Source organism: Apodemus sylvaticus, chromosome 10, assembly GCF_947179515.1.
Source record: "Apodemus sylvaticus chromosome 10, mApoSyl1.1, whole genome shotgun sequence".
NCBI lineage: Eukaryota > Metazoa > Chordata > Mammalia > Rodentia > Muridae > Apodemus > Apodemus sylvaticus.
This window is the reverse complement of record NC_067481.1, coordinates 97,001,619-97,018,704: the sequence shown is the minus strand read 5'-3', so window position 1 is coordinate 97,018,704 and position 17,086 is coordinate 97,001,619. Positions and strand designations below refer to the sequence as shown.

Here is a 17,086-nt window from a genome sequence, read left to right as displayed (position 1 = left end):
CTCTGGCCAGCCAGCTAGTGAGTGCCAGTGAGACACCGCATCTGCGGCCCTGGCTTACACAAGTGTGCGTGTGCATACAGAGAAGCCATTCTTCCCTCTAAGCCTCGGCCCTAGGGCTGCAACTGCCCAGTGCTGCTTATTCAGTGGTTGGGTCCTGAATCTTACATTAGATTTTGCAAAATCCAGATAGGCTTGCACTAAAATCATTGGTTCAGTTCCCAGAAATGCCAAAGCAAACGACAAAACTTCTCTAAGCCATCATAAGGTTTTTCCATGTAATTCATGCCTTTTCTCCAATCTCACTATAAAGGTTTTATTGACCTTTGGCTTCCAAGTCGCACGTGCGTGTGCACACATACACACACACACACAGATAACAAGTTTTAACAACCAGAAACTTCACGAGAGCCTTGTGTCTACAGAGCTATTTCCTGCTCCTAAAGTGATGGCCCACCTGAGCATAAACTCTCCATCCTCCCAAGGCCTTACTCAGCCCAAGATTTTTTTTGTTTGTTTTTTGGATTTGGTTTTTTCGAGACAGGGTTTTTCTGTGTAGCCCTGGCTGTCCTGGAACTCACTCTGTAGACCAGGCTGGCCTCGAACTCAGAAATCCGCCTGCCTCTGCCTCCCAGAGTGCTGGGATTACAGGTGTGCACCACCACTGCCCGGCTCAGCCCAAGATTTTAAGGAAAATACTGCATAAGGCACCTCTGAATGGCTCAACCTAAGCAGAGTGCAGGCCGGGCAGGACTTAGTGCCAAGCACTGTAGCCTCTGTTGCTGCCAACAGTGCTATGTGAGAGCACACCCTCTGCCTCAGAGGAAGGCCTTAGGATCCCTGGGGGCAAAATGGCCATGGGCCTGCTCTCAAATCCAGTGGAGTCCAGAGAGACATTCCCACCTGAGCTGCCACTGGAGTGATGTTTGCACAAAGGAAATAAGGAGCGGGACCTGGCACGCTGTTGAGGAGCCAGTGTCCTCCAGGCTGGGAGATGAACACGCTCAGCCACCCACTTCCTGACAACAATGGAAACAGACCCACTGGGTGTTAAGACCAAGCTCTGCAGCCTAGGTTCAGAGGTCTCAGAAGCACAGAGGCCTCGTCCGCCCTGTGGGCAGTCCTGGCCAAGAGTGGCTGGTTTATTAAGCATGCAGCTGTGTGCTCGGTCCAGGCTGCTCTGGAGCCTTTCCTGGGTTCTCCTCACAGCAGCCCAGTGGGGCGGGTGATGTCAGATCACCTTGCAGATGAGGAAATGGGAGCGTTAAGGAATCCTGTAATGTCTTCATAGCCATTGTCCACGCCAGCTGGTCCCACCCTGTGTCCTCAGTGGGTGGGTGTCCTGCCACCTGGAATGATTCACTACGGTGCCATTCCTTGTGGTAATCGTCTGCAGGTGGCATATCCTGAGGCCTTGGCTGTCAGTGAGGCTTGAAAGTCACCTCCACAGGAAAATGGTCGCTGATGGCAAGAGCCTGGAAGGAGAGAGGGAGAGCCCCAGGGGCAGAGGGCAGCGTGGCCTCTAGCTGCCCCGTACCCACCACTACCACCAAGGAGGCAGTAAAGGCCTGGTAGCCACCCTGGGGCCTCATACTGCCTCCAAGTGGCAGAAACAGAGATGTGCCCACAATCCCTTCCTGGGCGCTTGGCATTCTAAGGATCCTCGGCTATTAATGCTTTTGCTAGAACAAGCACCAGTGTAAACTCACGGCAAGTGAGCATTTCTGTGAGTCCTCTCCTGAGGGGGCTGGCTAGTGTGTCTGCTGCAGTCCTAGCCACACTCACCTGGCTCTGATCGAGGTCAAATTCCTCCTGAAAATTGTGAACTGAGGCTGACTGGGGCTTCAGGCTCCTGCGTAGATGGGCACCACTCACTACAATCCGGTCATAGGCACAGTCTGAGTTGCCCACTGTGGTGTCTGCACTGTCCGGGATGAGCCACTTAAACACCTCGCTGCTTCGAAGGCGGATGGATGGCCAGTCATGCGCCTTCACGTACTTGCAGTCCGCATTAAAGTCACCCAGAAACAGCATGTCCTGTCGGCAAGCACAGCAAGAATATCTTAGGGGTGCTCAGGGGTCCAGACCTCTGAGAACACTCAGCACACAGTGGTCTGGGACAGGAGTTGGAAGGGTGTTGGGGGAGGGGTTGCCTACATTGGTATTCCACTTGTCAATCACATCAAGGTACACATCGTAGAGGGCATCGATCTCGGCCACCGCCTGGTGTGGTGCTGCATGGAGGGGAATCAGCACTAGCTCCTTGGCGGCTGTGGAGGGCGGGGATATGAGGGTCAAGGAAAGCCTAGAAGATGTAGGTCTGTCTGGGAGGTAGCAGCATCAACTCACCACAGCTAGGAACTGAGAATTTGACCACAAAAGGCTCCCGGCTGAAAGCATCCTCTGGGTCTGGGTACTGGTACGTGCTCACCACTGACACTGCATCTTTCCTGGGAGCAGCAGAGAGCAAGATGTCAGTGGAGCTGGTCACCTCTGCCCCTGCCCCCTTTACCCCCAACCTTCCCACCCCCTACCCCCTCCACCCCCGTGTCTCCTCCCTGCATCCTGCCTCTCACCTGTAGACAAACAGATACATCTCCTTGTACTGGTCACGTCCAAGTGGCTTGCTGCTCACAAAGCTGTACTCGTGCTTGGACACTCTATGGAGAGAACACCAGGCCCTGGGTCAAGGCACCGAAGCAAGCTTGTGATCTTGGCTAGGGTTGTGGTGCCCGGCCCTGCCACACCTGTTAATTTGCTCCATGAGCAAGGACACTGCACTTAGGTCTGGGTCTCGCACCTCTTGCACCAGGACGATGTCGTAGCCAGCCAGGATCTGGAGGAAGAACCCACGGCTGTGCTGTTCCAATCAGCCTAATTGCTTTAGATCCCTGTCTGCTCCCCACTTCTCAAGCCCTCCCTTTCCCACTCACCCTCCTTGTCCCCAGCCCATCCCCACCCCACTGACCCTCACCTGTGCTATGACACTGCCACAGTCTGGATCTGATGCTTTGTTATCTCCGAAGCTCTGAACATTGAAGGCTCCAATGCGCAGTGCTGTGGCCCGCAGGATCCCCAGTGCCCAAACTGCTGTCAGTGGGGCCCAGGGCCAACCCATGGCAAAGCACAAAACCTGGAGACAGGAATGTCCCGGAGTAACACCAACCCATACCATACCAGATCATAGCGTGTCTACAACCAACTAGATCTGTCACTCAGGATTGGCCTGCGTCCTGACACACTCCATGTGTCTCCAGTGTGTATGGGGACAGTGATATTGCAAAGATGGAAAGATTCTATTCCCATGCAGCCTCCGGCCCAGCCCAGCCCTTGGACTTACCTGGGCTGTGAATAAAGTGGTGTCAAAAACTCAAAGGTCTCGAGTCAGTGAGATTCAGTCCAGACGGAGAGCCTAAGATGGCTCAAGATGAACTGCAGTCTTGGACCTACAATAGCTCTAATTTCAAAGCACTCAGGTATTTGATGCCCTGGACCAGGAAGGGGCTGGGCTACAATGGGATCCACCCCTTCCATGGAGTGGATTCCAGAACTGGCTCCCATTCCAGAGACCCAAGAGGGCAAGGGACAGAGCATATGCTAAGCCACTTCCATTAACTGAGAATCAGGACAAAAGCCCCTAGCCTCCTCAACACTGTAATGAAAGGGCCAACTTCTCATTCTTCCTTCAGCTGTATTCCCTCAGAGAAAAAGGCTGAGAAATCAAGAAAGACCTGCTCCGCCAATTCCTGCTGCTTCTCCAACACCAGCCGCAAAGCATCAGCTACTCAGGTCCTAGGTCCTAGGTCTCTAGGCCAACCCCATAACCCCCGGCAGTCCCAGATTTGGAAGCTGAGAAGGAACACCTCACACCCTAGCAGGCCTGTGAAAACTGGAGTCACAGATCCAGCTAGGTGGGGTAGGAGGCTGTCTGTCAACATGCCAGAGACACCCACGCGCCTTGAGGCGCCACCAGGGCTAGAAGCCAAGTGTGTGGCTAGAGGGTGGCCTGAGCAGGCAAGTGTGTCCAGAGGGTACCTATGAAGGCAGCTGTGCCAGCCCCAGAGGCTGCCTCTACCCCAACACAACAAGCTGCAGGTTTTTTGTTTTATTGTAAAGCAGAAAACAAACAAACAAACACACACACAAAAAAAATAAACAAAACAAAACTGCGAGTTCGCTCTCTCCCCTCTGGCTGCCTGAATGTGGACGCCTCTGACCAAGCAGGTGAGGGCAGACACCCAGGGTCCTCGCTCCATCTTCTGTCCACAGCAGTTCGAGGCCCTCAAGCTATACAATGACTGTCTGCACCTCAAGCTGGCCCTCTGGTGACGCAATGACCAGTTCTCCTCCATGCTCCAGGATCTCTATGTCTTCTGATGACACCATTGTCACAGTGGCCTGCTCAGTACTGTTTGGACCTGCCCGGGCTGTGAGCACAGTGCCCTCACTGATTGCTGAAGCCAGCGTCATGGCCACCTGCTCAGTAAGACTCTCAGGCGTGGCGATGGTGATCGTGTCTGCAGCAGCTGCCTCTGAGCCCAATGCTGCCTCCTGGTCCATGGTGACATTCTGCACGATGATCTGGTGCCCCGCACCAGCCTGGTGCACGATCTGCTGTACCACCTTCATGATGTGACTGTCCACCTGTGGAGACATGCGTGCGTCAGCCCGAGGGGCGCTCAGCAGCCGATGGCCTTCCCACCCTCACCCAGACCCTCACCTCTGTCTGGGTGCCCTCAATGATCTCAGTGGCTTCACTGGTCTCTGTGTCATCTGCAGTAGCCTGGACAGTGGATTGGAGGTCATCGTGGGCTGTCCCGAGTCCAAACCTGCCCCGCCAGCTCTATACCTACCTCAATAATGTACTCTTGGGTGTCAGCTACCACAGATGAGAACTCTACCAGCACGGTGTGGGGGTCTTCTGCAAGCACGGTGGCAGCCGTAGAGGGGCTTTCCTCAGATACCAGCAGCTCTTCCACTTCCAGCAGGCAGCCCCCTGCCAACAGGGATGCTCAGCTCAGTCTGGGCCAGTTGTCCCCAACCCTCACACCCTCACCCCCTCACCCGCTCCTGCCACGCGTGGCCCAAACCTTTAGTGCGCAGGTGCCGGTTGAGTGTGCCGTGCTCCGCAAAACCACGGCCACACTTGTAGCACTTGAAGGGTTTCTCGCCTGTGTGGTGCCTCACATGCCGCACCAGGGAGCCCTTCTCCCGGAAGCCTCGGCTGCAGAACTGGCACACATGGGGCTTTTCTTCCAGATGTGTCCGGAAGTGCACTTGCTGGGCATTCTAGGGAGACTTTTCTGTGACTGCCTGTTCTCCACTGTATCCCCCTACCCCCAGGTCCGAGAGGCTAAGAGTAAACGGACTAGGCTAGGAAGAGGGTGCGGGGAACTGGGGGCATAACCAGACCCCCAGTTAGACAATGGAGGGTGGGTTTAGGTATAAGATCTTGGGACCAAAGGCCTACCTTGGTTTTGTAACGCTTGCCACACTGGGGACAAGGGAAAGGCCTCTCATCTGAGTGGACTCGTCGGTGGCCTCGCACATGAGCAATGGTCTTATAGAGCTTCCCGCAATCTCCACAGCGGAAGCGGCGCTCGTGCACATGCGCCTCCTGGTGCTTCTTGAGCAGGTAGGCTTTGGGGAAGGCCTTGCCACACTGTGTGCAGGTGAATGGCCTCGGCCCTGAAGTCACACGCAACGTCAGGGCATTTTCACCACCCACAAGCCCACCAGCTGCCGTCTGGCTGGTCCACAGAATACCGTACCCTGAACCCCTCACCTCCCTGCTACCCACCTATATGACCTCTCTTGTGGGCCTCCAGCGTGGCTGCCGTTGGGAAAGTCTCGCTGCACTGAGGGCACGGGTGGGTCTTGGGCACGGAGGCGGCCTCACTGGCCACCTGCTGGGAGACCACAGGCCAACCTCTAGTACCTACTGCAGGCTGTGCTTCAGTGGTACCAAAGCCAAGAGCCAGCCCTCTTCCCTCCGGGCCTTAGGTGAGGAAGCTAACAGTCTAGAGAACAGTTAAGCATAAAGCAACGCTGCTTTTCACCAGGCACAGAGTGCATGCCTGCAACTCTAGTACCCAGGAGGAGCAGGAGAACCTAGAACTGAGGCCAACGCTGACTACACCATAAATTTGATTGAGGCAACCTGGATTACACTAGACTGCTTCTCAAAAGACAGAAAAAAACCTAAATCAAAATGAATGAGGCAGCTAGCAGCCCCCCACCCCCACCCCTACCCCTCGTGAGAAGCAGGCATTGGGGCAGCCCCACGAGATGAGCGTGCCAGTAACAGAAACCTACTGTTGTCTCCATCTGCTCCACCTTCAGCAGTGGCAGCTCTGGGAGTCCCTCTCCCAGGGCCTGGGGACTGGTCCCAGAGGGAGGGGCTGGCTCCAGAGTACTCTCCTCCCCAGCAACCCTCTCAAGGACAATGCCGGAATTCTGCATGGCCTGATGTAGCAGGTTCTCACGGCTGTTCTCACTGGAACAGGGGAGCTCCTCGGAGTCTGGGGACTGTAAGGGAGGCAGAGGAAAGGAGGAAGGAGGAGGCTGGCCAGGGCAGCCCTCCGTCCTCACCCACATGGCAGACCCCTGACAGGCAGGCCCATCTTCGGGGCCCCAGGCTGCACAGCCCTCCCTGGACTTGCACTCACCCCTCGCTGCTGCTCTATGGTGACACGCCATCTACTAAGTTCTCCCACGCCATCTACTAAGTTCTCCCACACCCTGATGTGCTTTCTCGGGGTGGGGGTGGGAGGTAACCTTGTCCTGTTCCTGCTGATCTGGACACAGCCTGGCACTGTGCTCAGAAGTGGCACCTACCTCTGGGGTCAGGGCTTTCATGCCCAGGGGAAGCTCCTGCATCTGGACATGGACTTCATGGATGACAGTGCCCTTGGCATCTGTCACCAGGTGAATCACAGGGGATGTCTCCATGGGTTCTCCTGCCACTGATGATGTCACTGTCCCCACAGTGGAGGCACTGGACCCTTTAAGGCAGAGTTCAATGAGTCCTTGAAGAGCCTGGCAGCCAGTTTGGGGAAGCCCAGGCCCAGGAACTCAGGCAGGCAGCCTCCCCCAAGCTGACCTGCAGGCACTTCCTCTTTGCCTGAAGCTGTGTCCTTGCTTATGCTGAAGCGGATCTTCTCTGTGCATGGAGTGAGAGATTTGAGGTGCCGAGTCAGCGCGCCTGACTCTCGGAAACTCTTTCCACACTTGGCACATTTGTAGGGGCGCTCATCTGCAGAGAGAACAGTCAACCCCCGGTGGGAGATGGGCAGTGTCCTGTGTTGAGGGGACACCAGGTCTTTTCATCTAGAAGGACACACAGACAAGCTGTAGGGTCCTCTGGAGCCAGCCAGCAGGGAACTTAGTGTAGCTCTAACCCCACTTCACGTACCAGTGTGACGTCGGTGATGCCGGATCAGAGAGCCCTTGGTCCGAAAGGAGGCTCCACAGAGCTTACACTCATGGTCCTTGCGGCTGCTGTGCGTTACCATGTGGGCCTTGAGGATGCTGCCCTGTGGGGGAGTGGGGGTGGGGGGCAGTAAGGCTCAAGGCATTTCACTGGACAGGAGCAGGCAGGGGAGACAGTGGGCGGGCCCTTGGTCCCAGGGCTCACCGTTTTGAAGGTCTTGTGACACAGCATGCACACGTAGCGGCCTTCCTTGTTCACCAGCAGCTTGGCTTGGGCCTGCTCGCCCTCCCCAGTAAGCCCAAGTTCCTGATGGTTAGGACTGCCTGGAGCCTCCACCTCGCCATCCCCTGGCTCTGCCTCAGCAGCCACAATGACCTCTTTGATGTGCCCACTTCCTGAGGGAGAGGCAAGGTAACATAAGCCTCAAGACCCGTCACCATCTAGATCACACACAGATGTAGGGCTTAGAACCTAGATCCAACCTACACTGAGGGAAATCCATGTGGCAGCCATTACAGACAACCTAACATGGTAGAGAGACCACCTCCACCTCAGTAGAGCTGTCTGAAGCTCAGGACCCCCACACTGTGCCCAATATGGGCACTCTCCATGAGGAGATATCCCATCCCCCATGACAAGATCTGCAGGGGCTCGGTCCTACAACAGGGTAGGCAGGTAAACAGGCACTGCACATCCTAGGTCAGCTCCCTGCATTTCTTTTTTTTTATTTATTTATTTATTTATTTATTTATTTATTTATTATAAATAAGTAAGTACACTGTAGCTGTCCTCAGACACTTCAGAAGAGGGTGTTAGATCTCATTACAGATGGTTGTGAGCCACGATGTGGTTGCTGGGATTTGAACTCAGGACCTTTAGAAGAGCAATCAGTGCTCTTAACCACTGAGCCATCTCTCCAGCCCCCTGCATTTCTTTCTGCTGGATGGTCCCAATCCCATCAATATAAAGGAGAGAGAGTTCTGGGGGCTGTCTGTTGGCTTTGGCTGCCAGTGGGTAGACAGGCAGGCCTAGCCAGATCCGTGTGCAGAACTGAATGGAGAAACTAGACACTGAGATGCTAGAGAAAGAATGTCAGGATTCTGCACTTCCTGGAGGATGCTGAGGAGCCGGCCTATAAACACGCCTCACATTCTCTACTGAAGGTGCTGAGTGGGAACTAGCTGCGCGACTGCTTCTTAGACATCTCTCAAAACAGAGTAAGCACCGTGACTCAGAAGCAATCAGGACTTCTCTCGCCCATGCTCCAGCCCAGTGCTCCAAAAGTCCCTTCCCAAAGGACAGACCTGATGGGTGAGGAACACAGGTGCAGCAGCCCAAGAGGAAATTCCTTTGTACTAGACAGGGTGCAGAGAACCTACAGCTGATACTCTGCCACCCACACAGCCCCTGCTGTCTTTTCCTTACCCAGGCCATCAGAAACATTGGTGGCCCCTGGATCCCCCCCGGGGGCGCCTGCAAAGAGCACAAGGGGTGCCCTGAAGAGGGGACTGCTGGGCTAGGCCAGAGCTTGAGTGCTGCCGACTGGGAGTGGGTGGGAAAGGCCCAGCTGGTAGAGCCTGGTTATACATCAGAACCCAGGGGACTTGTTTTCCTAAACACTACCACCCACCAGAAACTAAACCATGTGCCAGGGCCCTGCCCCCATGTGACAACATTCCAAAGTCTGAGTGGTGAGGGGTGAGTCTCCTGTTGCAGGAACATTGAAAAAGGCAGTGGAGTGGAAACTCAGACAGGTGTGCAGGTGCCTCCTCAGGAAGGGTAATGTGCTCAGAGGCCCCCTTCCCAAGGTTGGCTTCCTCACCGGATCTTTCCACTTCCTGCTCCAGCTGACTGTCAGAGCTTGTCAAGGTCAAGTTCTATCCTGTCTCAATCCCTTCCTGCCCAGCTGCCCGTTCATCCACCTGCCTTGGTCCCAGCGAGCACTGAGATTATCTTCCCAACATCCATTATCCTTCAATGGCTTCTGAACACTCATCCCTTTCCTGAATTCAGTCTCTGACTCCCTCCACCTGTCCAAGCCCAGAATGCCCTTTGAATGCTCCCTGCCTCCTCAGCACAGCCTCCAATTACTGAGCACCTGACCCAACCAGGTCGCTCAGTAGCCCCTTTCCACTGCAGTCCGTGAGCACTTCAATGAAAGCATTAGCCATCAAAGAGGCTTGGCGTTAGATGCTCATAAAAGCCCAACAGGGACCAGGGCACCAATCCTCATGCCAGTGTAAACAAGCAGAGGGACAGGAAGGAAGGACCAGGTGGCAGAGAGGTGCAGACAACACTAAGGGGGACCAGGATAGAGGCCTGCAGATGCACAGCAGAGAGACGAGTTCGTGGTGAAGCACCCCTCTCCCCCAAGATTCCCAATACCTACAAGACTCTGGGCAGTAAGAAACGTCTTGGGCTCCCCTTCCTAAAAGAGCAGAGTGGCTACAGAGCCTCTTCCCGAAGGGACTGCCTGGGGGCAGGCTCACACAAGGCTTGGGCCCCTCTGTGAACAGGCCTGGCTCTTGAGAGAGTGAAGGATATGAGCAGTGGAGCTCCTCCAGCCCTGACTGTAATCAGCCATCAAGCAGTCCCTCAGAATTGAGGGCGACCCATGGGCAGCTGGCTTACCAACAAGGTCAGGAGCATGGCTGATGTCTTCTGCCAGAGAGGTGGCCTCCACCACAATGTGGGCCACAGTGATGGCTTCCTCTGGACCGCCCTCTGCTGCTGTTGGCACCACCTGTCAATGTGGTCACAAACAGATGAGATGCACCTGTGGCTTCCAGAATTCAGAGAAGAACGTCGGCTCCTTCTGTGGAAGAAGGGGACTTCCTTCTAGTCCAGTCCATGTCCCACAGCAAGGCTGCAGGACGGGCTCCTAAAGGAGCATGCCTCAAAGCCTGACTCGCAGCCTGGCCCCAGAGTCTGGATCAGCCCCAATCAGTCTACCACCTCTGACCACCACGGTCCGGACACAGAGCAGAGAGCACAAATAGTGAGGGTCTGTAACAGGCACCGAGATGGGCTAGCTACAGGAGTACAGTACCCCACCCACGGCCCCAGCCAGCCGGTCAGAAGAAAGGACCCCATAGCTGTGAGACAGACCAAGGAAGGCACTCGGTGAGGGGGCAAGTAACGAGGGCCGGATTGGAGAGTTAATCCTTTTCTATTGCAAAAACAATACAATGTTTGTCTGTACAACTCCCTGCTCAGAGCCTGAGGCCACTGTCAGTTCCTAGCAAAGGTCCTCAACTTTCCTAATGCCACACCCTATAATAGTTAGTTCCTCACAATGTGGTGACCCCCAACCATAAAATTACTTTTGTTGCTACTTTATAACTGTAATCTTGCTACTGTTATGAATCATAATGTAAATATTTGTGTTTTCTGATGGTCTTGGGTGACCCCTGTGATAGGGTTGTTTGACAGCTTCAAAGGTCAAAACCCACAGGTTGAGAGCCACTGACCTAGAGGTTCCCTTCTCCTTCTCCCGGAGCAAGGATGCTAGAGACGGAACCTTAGTCGTGTGCAGGTTAAATAAACATTCTACTACAGACCTATAGTCCTGGGCCTCTTTTAATTTGTAAAAATATAAAAGATGTTTTTATTTTTATTTTATGTATATGAGTGTTTGGCTTGTATGTATATATGCATGTATGTATATATATATATATGTACACCACATGTGTGTGGAGTACCCACAAAGGCCAGAAAGAAGGCATCAGAATCCACAGAACGGAGTAACAGATGGTTGTGAGCTGCTACACAAGTGCTGGGACTGAACCTGAGTTCTCTGCAAGAGCAACAAGTGCTCTTTTTTTTTTTTTTAATTATTTTTAGATCTATTTATTTATTTATTTATTTATTTATTATGTGTAAGTACACTGTAGCTGTCTTCAGACACTCCAGAAGAGGGCGTCAGATCTTGTTAAGGATGGTTGTGAGCCACCATGTGGTTGCTGGGATTTGAACTCAGGACCTTCGGAAGAGCAGTCAGTGCTCTTAACCTCTGAGCCATCTCTCCAGCCCCGCAACAAGTGCTCTTAACCACTGAGTCATTACTCCAACCTCCTTTAAATTGTTATTTTGAATCTAAGTTGTCTAAGATAGCCCCAGACTTACACTGTAGCCCAACTAGGCCTTAAACTTGAAATCCTCCTGCCTTAGCCTCCTCCACAGCTGGGACCACAGACCCATCCTACCAGGCCTGGCCAGGGGCTCTTCTTAGTTCTACCCCAAAAGACTGGTGAGACAGCACCCATCTCAGAGGGATGCTGACTAATGTAGTGACAGGGAGTGCATCCCTACACACCCCTGGGACCTGGTCAGGTGGCCTATCTTCCCATAGGTACCAGGGCCCAGTTGGGCCTACTTCAAGAGATCTTTGGGAACCGTATGTGTAGAACAGGAGATAAGGAAAAAGACCAAAGGTTCCACAATCTCTTAAGCTAAGAGACCTTCACACACAAGAAAGGAAACACACACACACACACACACACACAGACACACACACACACACACACCCTACAACTACGTAGGCTGCTGAGAGGTTGAGTTACCCCAGACCATGCAAAGCACCACCGCCCTCTTACTAGGACAGCCTGGTCTTCCTTCACTCACAGCCATGCATATCTGCCACTCGTCATAAGCCAGCTGTACAGGTTGGTCAAAACATCCTGTTTCACAGATGAGCCAAACCAGAGGTGTGAGGATGGTAACAGCCAGTATGGGCTCACCTCCTGGCCCAGCAGCGCAGTGGCAGCAGGGGTGGTGGGCAGAGCCTCTTGTGGGGCCCGATGGCAGGTCTTCTGAATCTTGTGCTGGACAAAGTCCTCCAAAGCAGTGAACTCCACTTGGCAACGGCCACATCTGTGCACATCGTCCTCGTCTGCAATAAGCCTGATGTCAAGGGGACTGGGGCAGCCAGGGCCTCAGCCAGTCAAAGTGAGACAAAGATATCCAAGGATGGCCTCAAACCAGAGCTGGGACGCCTGCTTACCCAGGAGCTGCTGGGAACACACTGGAGTTGTACAACCAAGGATGGGGAAGTCTAGCATCTAACCCTCTTAGAGGTCCACAGAAGCAAGGCCTCCCAGAGAGACCAGCATTCTGTACAGAGCTACCCTGACCACACATTTATCAGCAAGGGCACATTGAAGCTGTCATAGCCAAAGTTCCCACCCTCCAGCCCAGGGAGGGAGAGGCTGGGAGGCATAGGAACTCACCAAGCAAGCTTGGAGACAGCAGAGGACCCAAATTTAAGATTGGGGAGTTAGAAATGTAGCTCAATGGTAGAGCACTGGCCTAGCATGCATGAGACCTCTGAGTTTGGGTCCCCAGAACTTAAGAAAATTTTAGAACTGCTGGTGATTGAATGTGTAAGCATCTCACTTGCCATCCTGAAATTTTTTTCCACATCTTGAGAAGAATAAAGTGGGCTAATTAGTATATCTGGTGCACAAGGTCTTTTAGAAGGCTGATATGCACAAAGCACTAGCTAATAGGCCAGCTTTTTAAAAACATAAGGAGCCTCACCTCTGACCAATCTTAACTATTGTGTATATGTGTGTATATGGTGCTGAAAATGAGCTTTGAACATGCTAAGCAAGCATTCTATCATTGGCACACACCCACACCCTGCCCTTCCTTTCTCTCTTCTGATGCTACATTGTGCCATTGGGTAGAATCCTGCTCCAGAGTCTACTCCAGGGATAAAGCAGTCCAGAGTGCTTACACATCCCACCCACAAGCACTGCATCTGTGCCCCTCACCAGCAGGAGACTCTTCTTCCTCACTGAGCCCCTATATATAATGACTACATAAGAATTGTTTTGGAAGCCAGGGGGTGGTGGCGCACGCCTGTAATTCCAGCACCCTGGGAGGCAGAGGCGGGCGGATTTCTGAGTTCGAGGCCAGCCTGGTCTACAGAGTGAGGTCCAGGACAGCCAGGACTATACAGAGAAACCCTGTCTTGAAAAAAGCAAATCCAAAAAAAAAAAAAAAGAATTGTTTTGGGGAGTTGGAGAGATGGTTTAGCGGTTAGAGCGCTGGTTGCTCTTCCAGAGGACCCAGGTTCAATCCCCAGCACCACATAATAGCTCACAACTGTCTGTAACTCCAGTTCCAGGGGATCTGATATCAATGCATAAGAAATAAAATTATGGAAAAAAAACCTAGTTTTCTTTTTTCTTTCTCATTTTTGTTTTGCATTTTTAAGCCAGGGTCTCTCTACATGGCCACAGCTGTCCTTAAACTGACTATTAGAACCAGGATGGTTTGAGCTCAGATTCACCTTCCTCTGCCTCTGCCTCCCCAGTGCTGCTGTACACCACCCCTTTTTGCTTTAAGATTTGTTGTTTTTTACTTCATGTGTAGGTGTTTTGCCTGCATGTATGTCAGTGCACTATTTGTGTGGCTGATGTCCACAGAGACCAGAAGAAGGTATCAGGTATCAGATCACCAGGAATTGGAGTTACAAATGTTTACATTTATTAGCTACTGTGTAAGCAAAAGCAACAAGTACTTTTTTTTTTTTTTTTTTTTTTTGGTTTTCCCAGACAGGGTTTCTCTGTACAGCCCTGGCTGTTCTGGAACTCACTCTGTAGACCAGGGGGCCACAAACTCAGAAATCCACCTGCCTCTGCCTCTGCCTTTGCCTCCCAAGGTGTGCGCTACCACTGCCTGGCTGCAACAAGTAACCACTGAGCCATCCTTTCAGCTCAACACCTAAGAATTTAGCCAAATCATGCCAGTACCCTGGGGAAAGGGATGACTTAGTCCATCCTAGAGAGATTACTAAGGTTCAAGGTCACTGAGCTGAGCCAGCCAGACTCAGCTTCCAAAACAGTCTGCCAATATAAGCCCAGTCTTATACTCAGTGCCACATCAAAGTCAAACCCAGCCTGGGACAAGGAGGAGTCAATGACAAATTAATGATCAAATAAAAGGCCAAACCCAAGCTATGACTGGCCCACAGGCCACCTGAGAGAGGGTGGTGCCCTCCACGAGGCTCACACTCACAAAGCAAGCACTGAAGTGCCTTACTCCTCCCACCCCACTCATTTGGAGTCTGACTCAGCACCAAGATGTTGATACTGAAAGAGCCCCTGACCCAGAAAAGGACACACTTATTCCATTTCACATGGAGAAAAGACCATAAACCAGTGGTTCTCAACAGGTGGGTCCTGACCCCTTGGGGTTGCTATCAGATATTTACATTGCAACTCATAAGAGTAGCAAACTTGTACAGGGCGGTGGTGGCGCATGCCTTTAATCCCAGCACTAGGGAGGCAGAGGCAGCCTGGTCTACAAAGTGAGTTCCAGGACAGCCAGGGCTACACAGAGAAACCCTGTCTCAAAAATTACCAAAAAAAGAAAAAAAAAAAAAAGAGTAGCAAACTTGCAGTTATGAAGTAGCAACAAACAGTTTTCTGGTTGGGGGTTCCACAACATGAGGAACTATATTGAAGGATGGAAGCATTAGGGAGGTAGAGAAACACTGTCATAAGTAAACCCAAGATAAAGGCACATGCCTTTATCCCAGCAATGAGGACACTGAGGTAGGAGGATCTCTGTGAGTTCAAGGCCAGCCAAATCTACACAGTGAGACCCTGTCTTAAAAAAAACAGAAAACAAAAACCAGAAACTCCAAAAAGATCCCCAAGTCTGTAACTGTGTCTCTCCAAGCTGAAATAAGGGAGAGAAAAATTAAAGTGGGACTGAATCTTTTTGTGACAAACAGCAGCAATATACCAATAATACTTGTCAAGCCACTTCCTGTCTGTGCAAATCTACAGCTCCGTGGAACTAATACACAGGAGATACCAATCTCCGAAAAATATCAGTACCTAGAGAAGTAATCCTTAATGTACCCAACACAGCCCTCGGCATAAAGACACGATTTTAACTCTTTTCCATCTTCCTAGGAAAAAATTAAAGGGTTTAGGAGAGGAGTTACAGCCCTGTCTCCAATCTGATCCTTGACAGGAACCAGATGGACAGGAACCAGGAACAACTTTACAACCCTTGAACCTCAATTATCTTCATCTCTGAAGTGAAGAGTAGTAATAATAGTTGGCCTTTCGAGGTTGAAGGGATGCTAAGAGTCAGATAGAGCGGGTGTTCCACCCATTCCTGGAATCGTTGCTCCACCCAGTAGGGAAGACCCAGGTCCTCAATGGGGCGGTGCCGCCTCCCCAGGTCAGGTCCCTAATCCCTTTCTGGCAGGGCGGCCCCGCCTCCAGTCTCCAGCTCCGCCCGGGCTAAGGCCCCAGTGGCAGAGGGGACGCGGGAGCTAGGGCTGATGAACGCTCTAGAGGAGCGAGCGATGTTTGTTTGGCCAGATTTACTCCAAGGAGCTGGAGGAATGGGCTCCCTATGAGTCTCTGCATCTGGCCCAGCGGGTTAGAGGTGATCTGGGGGGAAACCTGTCAAGAGTTGTGAAGGTTTGCAGACACGCGGGGAGCCTGGATCCGGGCGAGTCTGTACACCGCAGCCCGGGCAGAGCCGCCCGCAGCCCGGCCGCACCAGGCTCCTGTAGCCCCGTTACCTTCCTCGCTGAAGGGCGCTGGGAGCCCCAGGAAGCCGCCGGGGGATAAGGCCGCCGCCGCCGCAACCCCGCCCTCGCCCGCTTCACGCCCGGCTTCGGCCCGGGCTTCTGCCGTATGAGCGGCCGTCACCCGCACTGCCATCGCGCCCTCCATGTCGCAACGCACCACAGGAAGATGGCGGATTTACGACCGTGTCGTCATAACAACGGGCCGCACCGAAGGCTGCGTGTCCGACAGGCAGGGGGTGGGACAAGAACGAATTTGACAGACAGGAAAAGGGGGTGGGGCTACAGGTTGTGGTCTAGCGTGTCAGTAGAGGCGGAGCTTGTCTCTTGTCTCTTTTGAGAGCCTCTAGCTTGGGACTGCAGGGCGGAAGTGGGCGTGGCCTGTGTTAAATTGGAGGGACTTGGTTGAGGGTGAGCTGTCCATAGAGCGAAGAATCTGAGAACTTGTGTCTCATTTGACTAATACAAAGTGTTGCTCTAATAATAAATTCTTGTATAATTTGCTCTTATATTTTTGTATTGTTTCCAAGTCGCTTTTTTATTTTTAAGTAGCTTCTTGAAACTATTGCTGGATTAGTCCTTTTTTTTTTTAAAGATTCATTTATTTATTTATTTTATACATATGAGTATAACAACCACCATTGCTCTTTTCAGACACACCAGAAGAGGGCATCAGACCCCATTGCAGATGGTTGTGAGCTACCATATGGTTGCTGGGAATTGAACTCAGAACCTCTGGAAGAGCAGTCAGTGCTCTTAACCACTGAGCCATCTCTCCAGCTCCCTGGATTAATCCTCTTAAGATAGCAATCATGGGGGCTCCGGAGAGGGCTGCCACCTGTCACCTGCCACCAAGCCTCACAACCTGAGTTTGATCCCCAGGACTCACAGAGAGGAAGATGGCCTCTAAAAGTCACACACACGCTATGGCCAACAAGCATTCATACACATGTGCAACACTCATTTGCATATACACAAGTGCACTCTCATGTGCACGTATACACACACATTAAAATGTAAGGGTTAAGCCGGGCGGTGGTGGCACATGCCTGTAATCCCAGCACTTTGGGAGGCAGAGGCAGGCAGATTTCTGAGTTCGA

The 17,086-nt window shown here is 52.4% G+C and overlaps 2 protein-coding genes across 7 annotated transcripts; both read right to left on the bottom strand.

Annotated features, from left to right (window-relative positions):
* Positions 1-299: 299 nt before the first annotated feature.
* On the bottom strand, positions 300-4,001 carry Dnase1l2 (deoxyribonuclease 1 like 2). 4 transcript variants are annotated; one of them, XM_052194542.1, is made up of 7 exons: positions 2,972-4,001; positions 2,745-2,833; positions 2,574-2,657; positions 2,347-2,447; positions 2,155-2,267; positions 1,783-2,034; positions 300-1,472 (listed from the first exon to the last, which is right to left on the bottom strand). In XM_052194542.1, the coding sequence occupies exons 1-7, from the start codon at positions 3,170-3,172 to the stop codon at positions 1,419-1,421; spliced, it is 894 nt and encodes a 297-aa protein (XP_052050502.1). In that variant the 5' UTR covers positions 3,173-4,001; the 3' UTR covers positions 300-1,418. The 4 variants fall into 4 exon arrangements, with proteins under 4 accessions (XP_052050502.1, XP_052050500.1, XP_052050498.1 ...); XM_052194540.1 differs by having other exon boundaries at positions 300-2,034; positions 2,972-3,130; positions 3,338-4,001; XM_052194538.1 differs by having other exon boundaries at positions 300-2,034.
* An 86-nt stretch (positions 4,002-4,087) lies between these two features.
* Positions 4,088-16,197, bottom strand: E4f1 (E4F transcription factor 1). 3 transcript variants are annotated; one of them, XM_052194535.1, is made up of 14 exons: positions 15,981-16,197; positions 12,169-12,320; positions 10,061-10,172; positions 7,634-7,824; positions 7,412-7,532; positions 7,100-7,252; positions 6,835-7,001; positions 6,313-6,525; positions 5,798-5,903; positions 5,468-5,685; positions 5,088-5,286; positions 4,851-4,993; positions 4,718-4,780; positions 4,088-4,641 (listed from the first exon to the last, which is right to left on the bottom strand). In XM_052194535.1, the coding sequence occupies exons 1-14, from the start codon at positions 16,132-16,134 to the stop codon at positions 4,285-4,287; spliced, it is 2,349 nt and encodes a 782-aa protein (XP_052050495.1). In that variant the 5' UTR covers positions 16,135-16,197; the 3' UTR covers positions 4,088-4,284. The 3 variants fall into 3 exon arrangements, with proteins under 3 accessions (XP_052050495.1, XP_052050494.1, XP_052050496.1); XM_052194534.1 differs by having other exon boundaries at positions 5,798-5,906; positions 15,981-16,196; XM_052194536.1 differs by lacking the exon at positions 15,981-16,197 and adding an exon at positions 15,280-15,378 and having other exon boundaries at positions 5,798-5,906.
* Between the last annotated feature and the right edge of the window lie 889 nt (positions 16,198-17,086).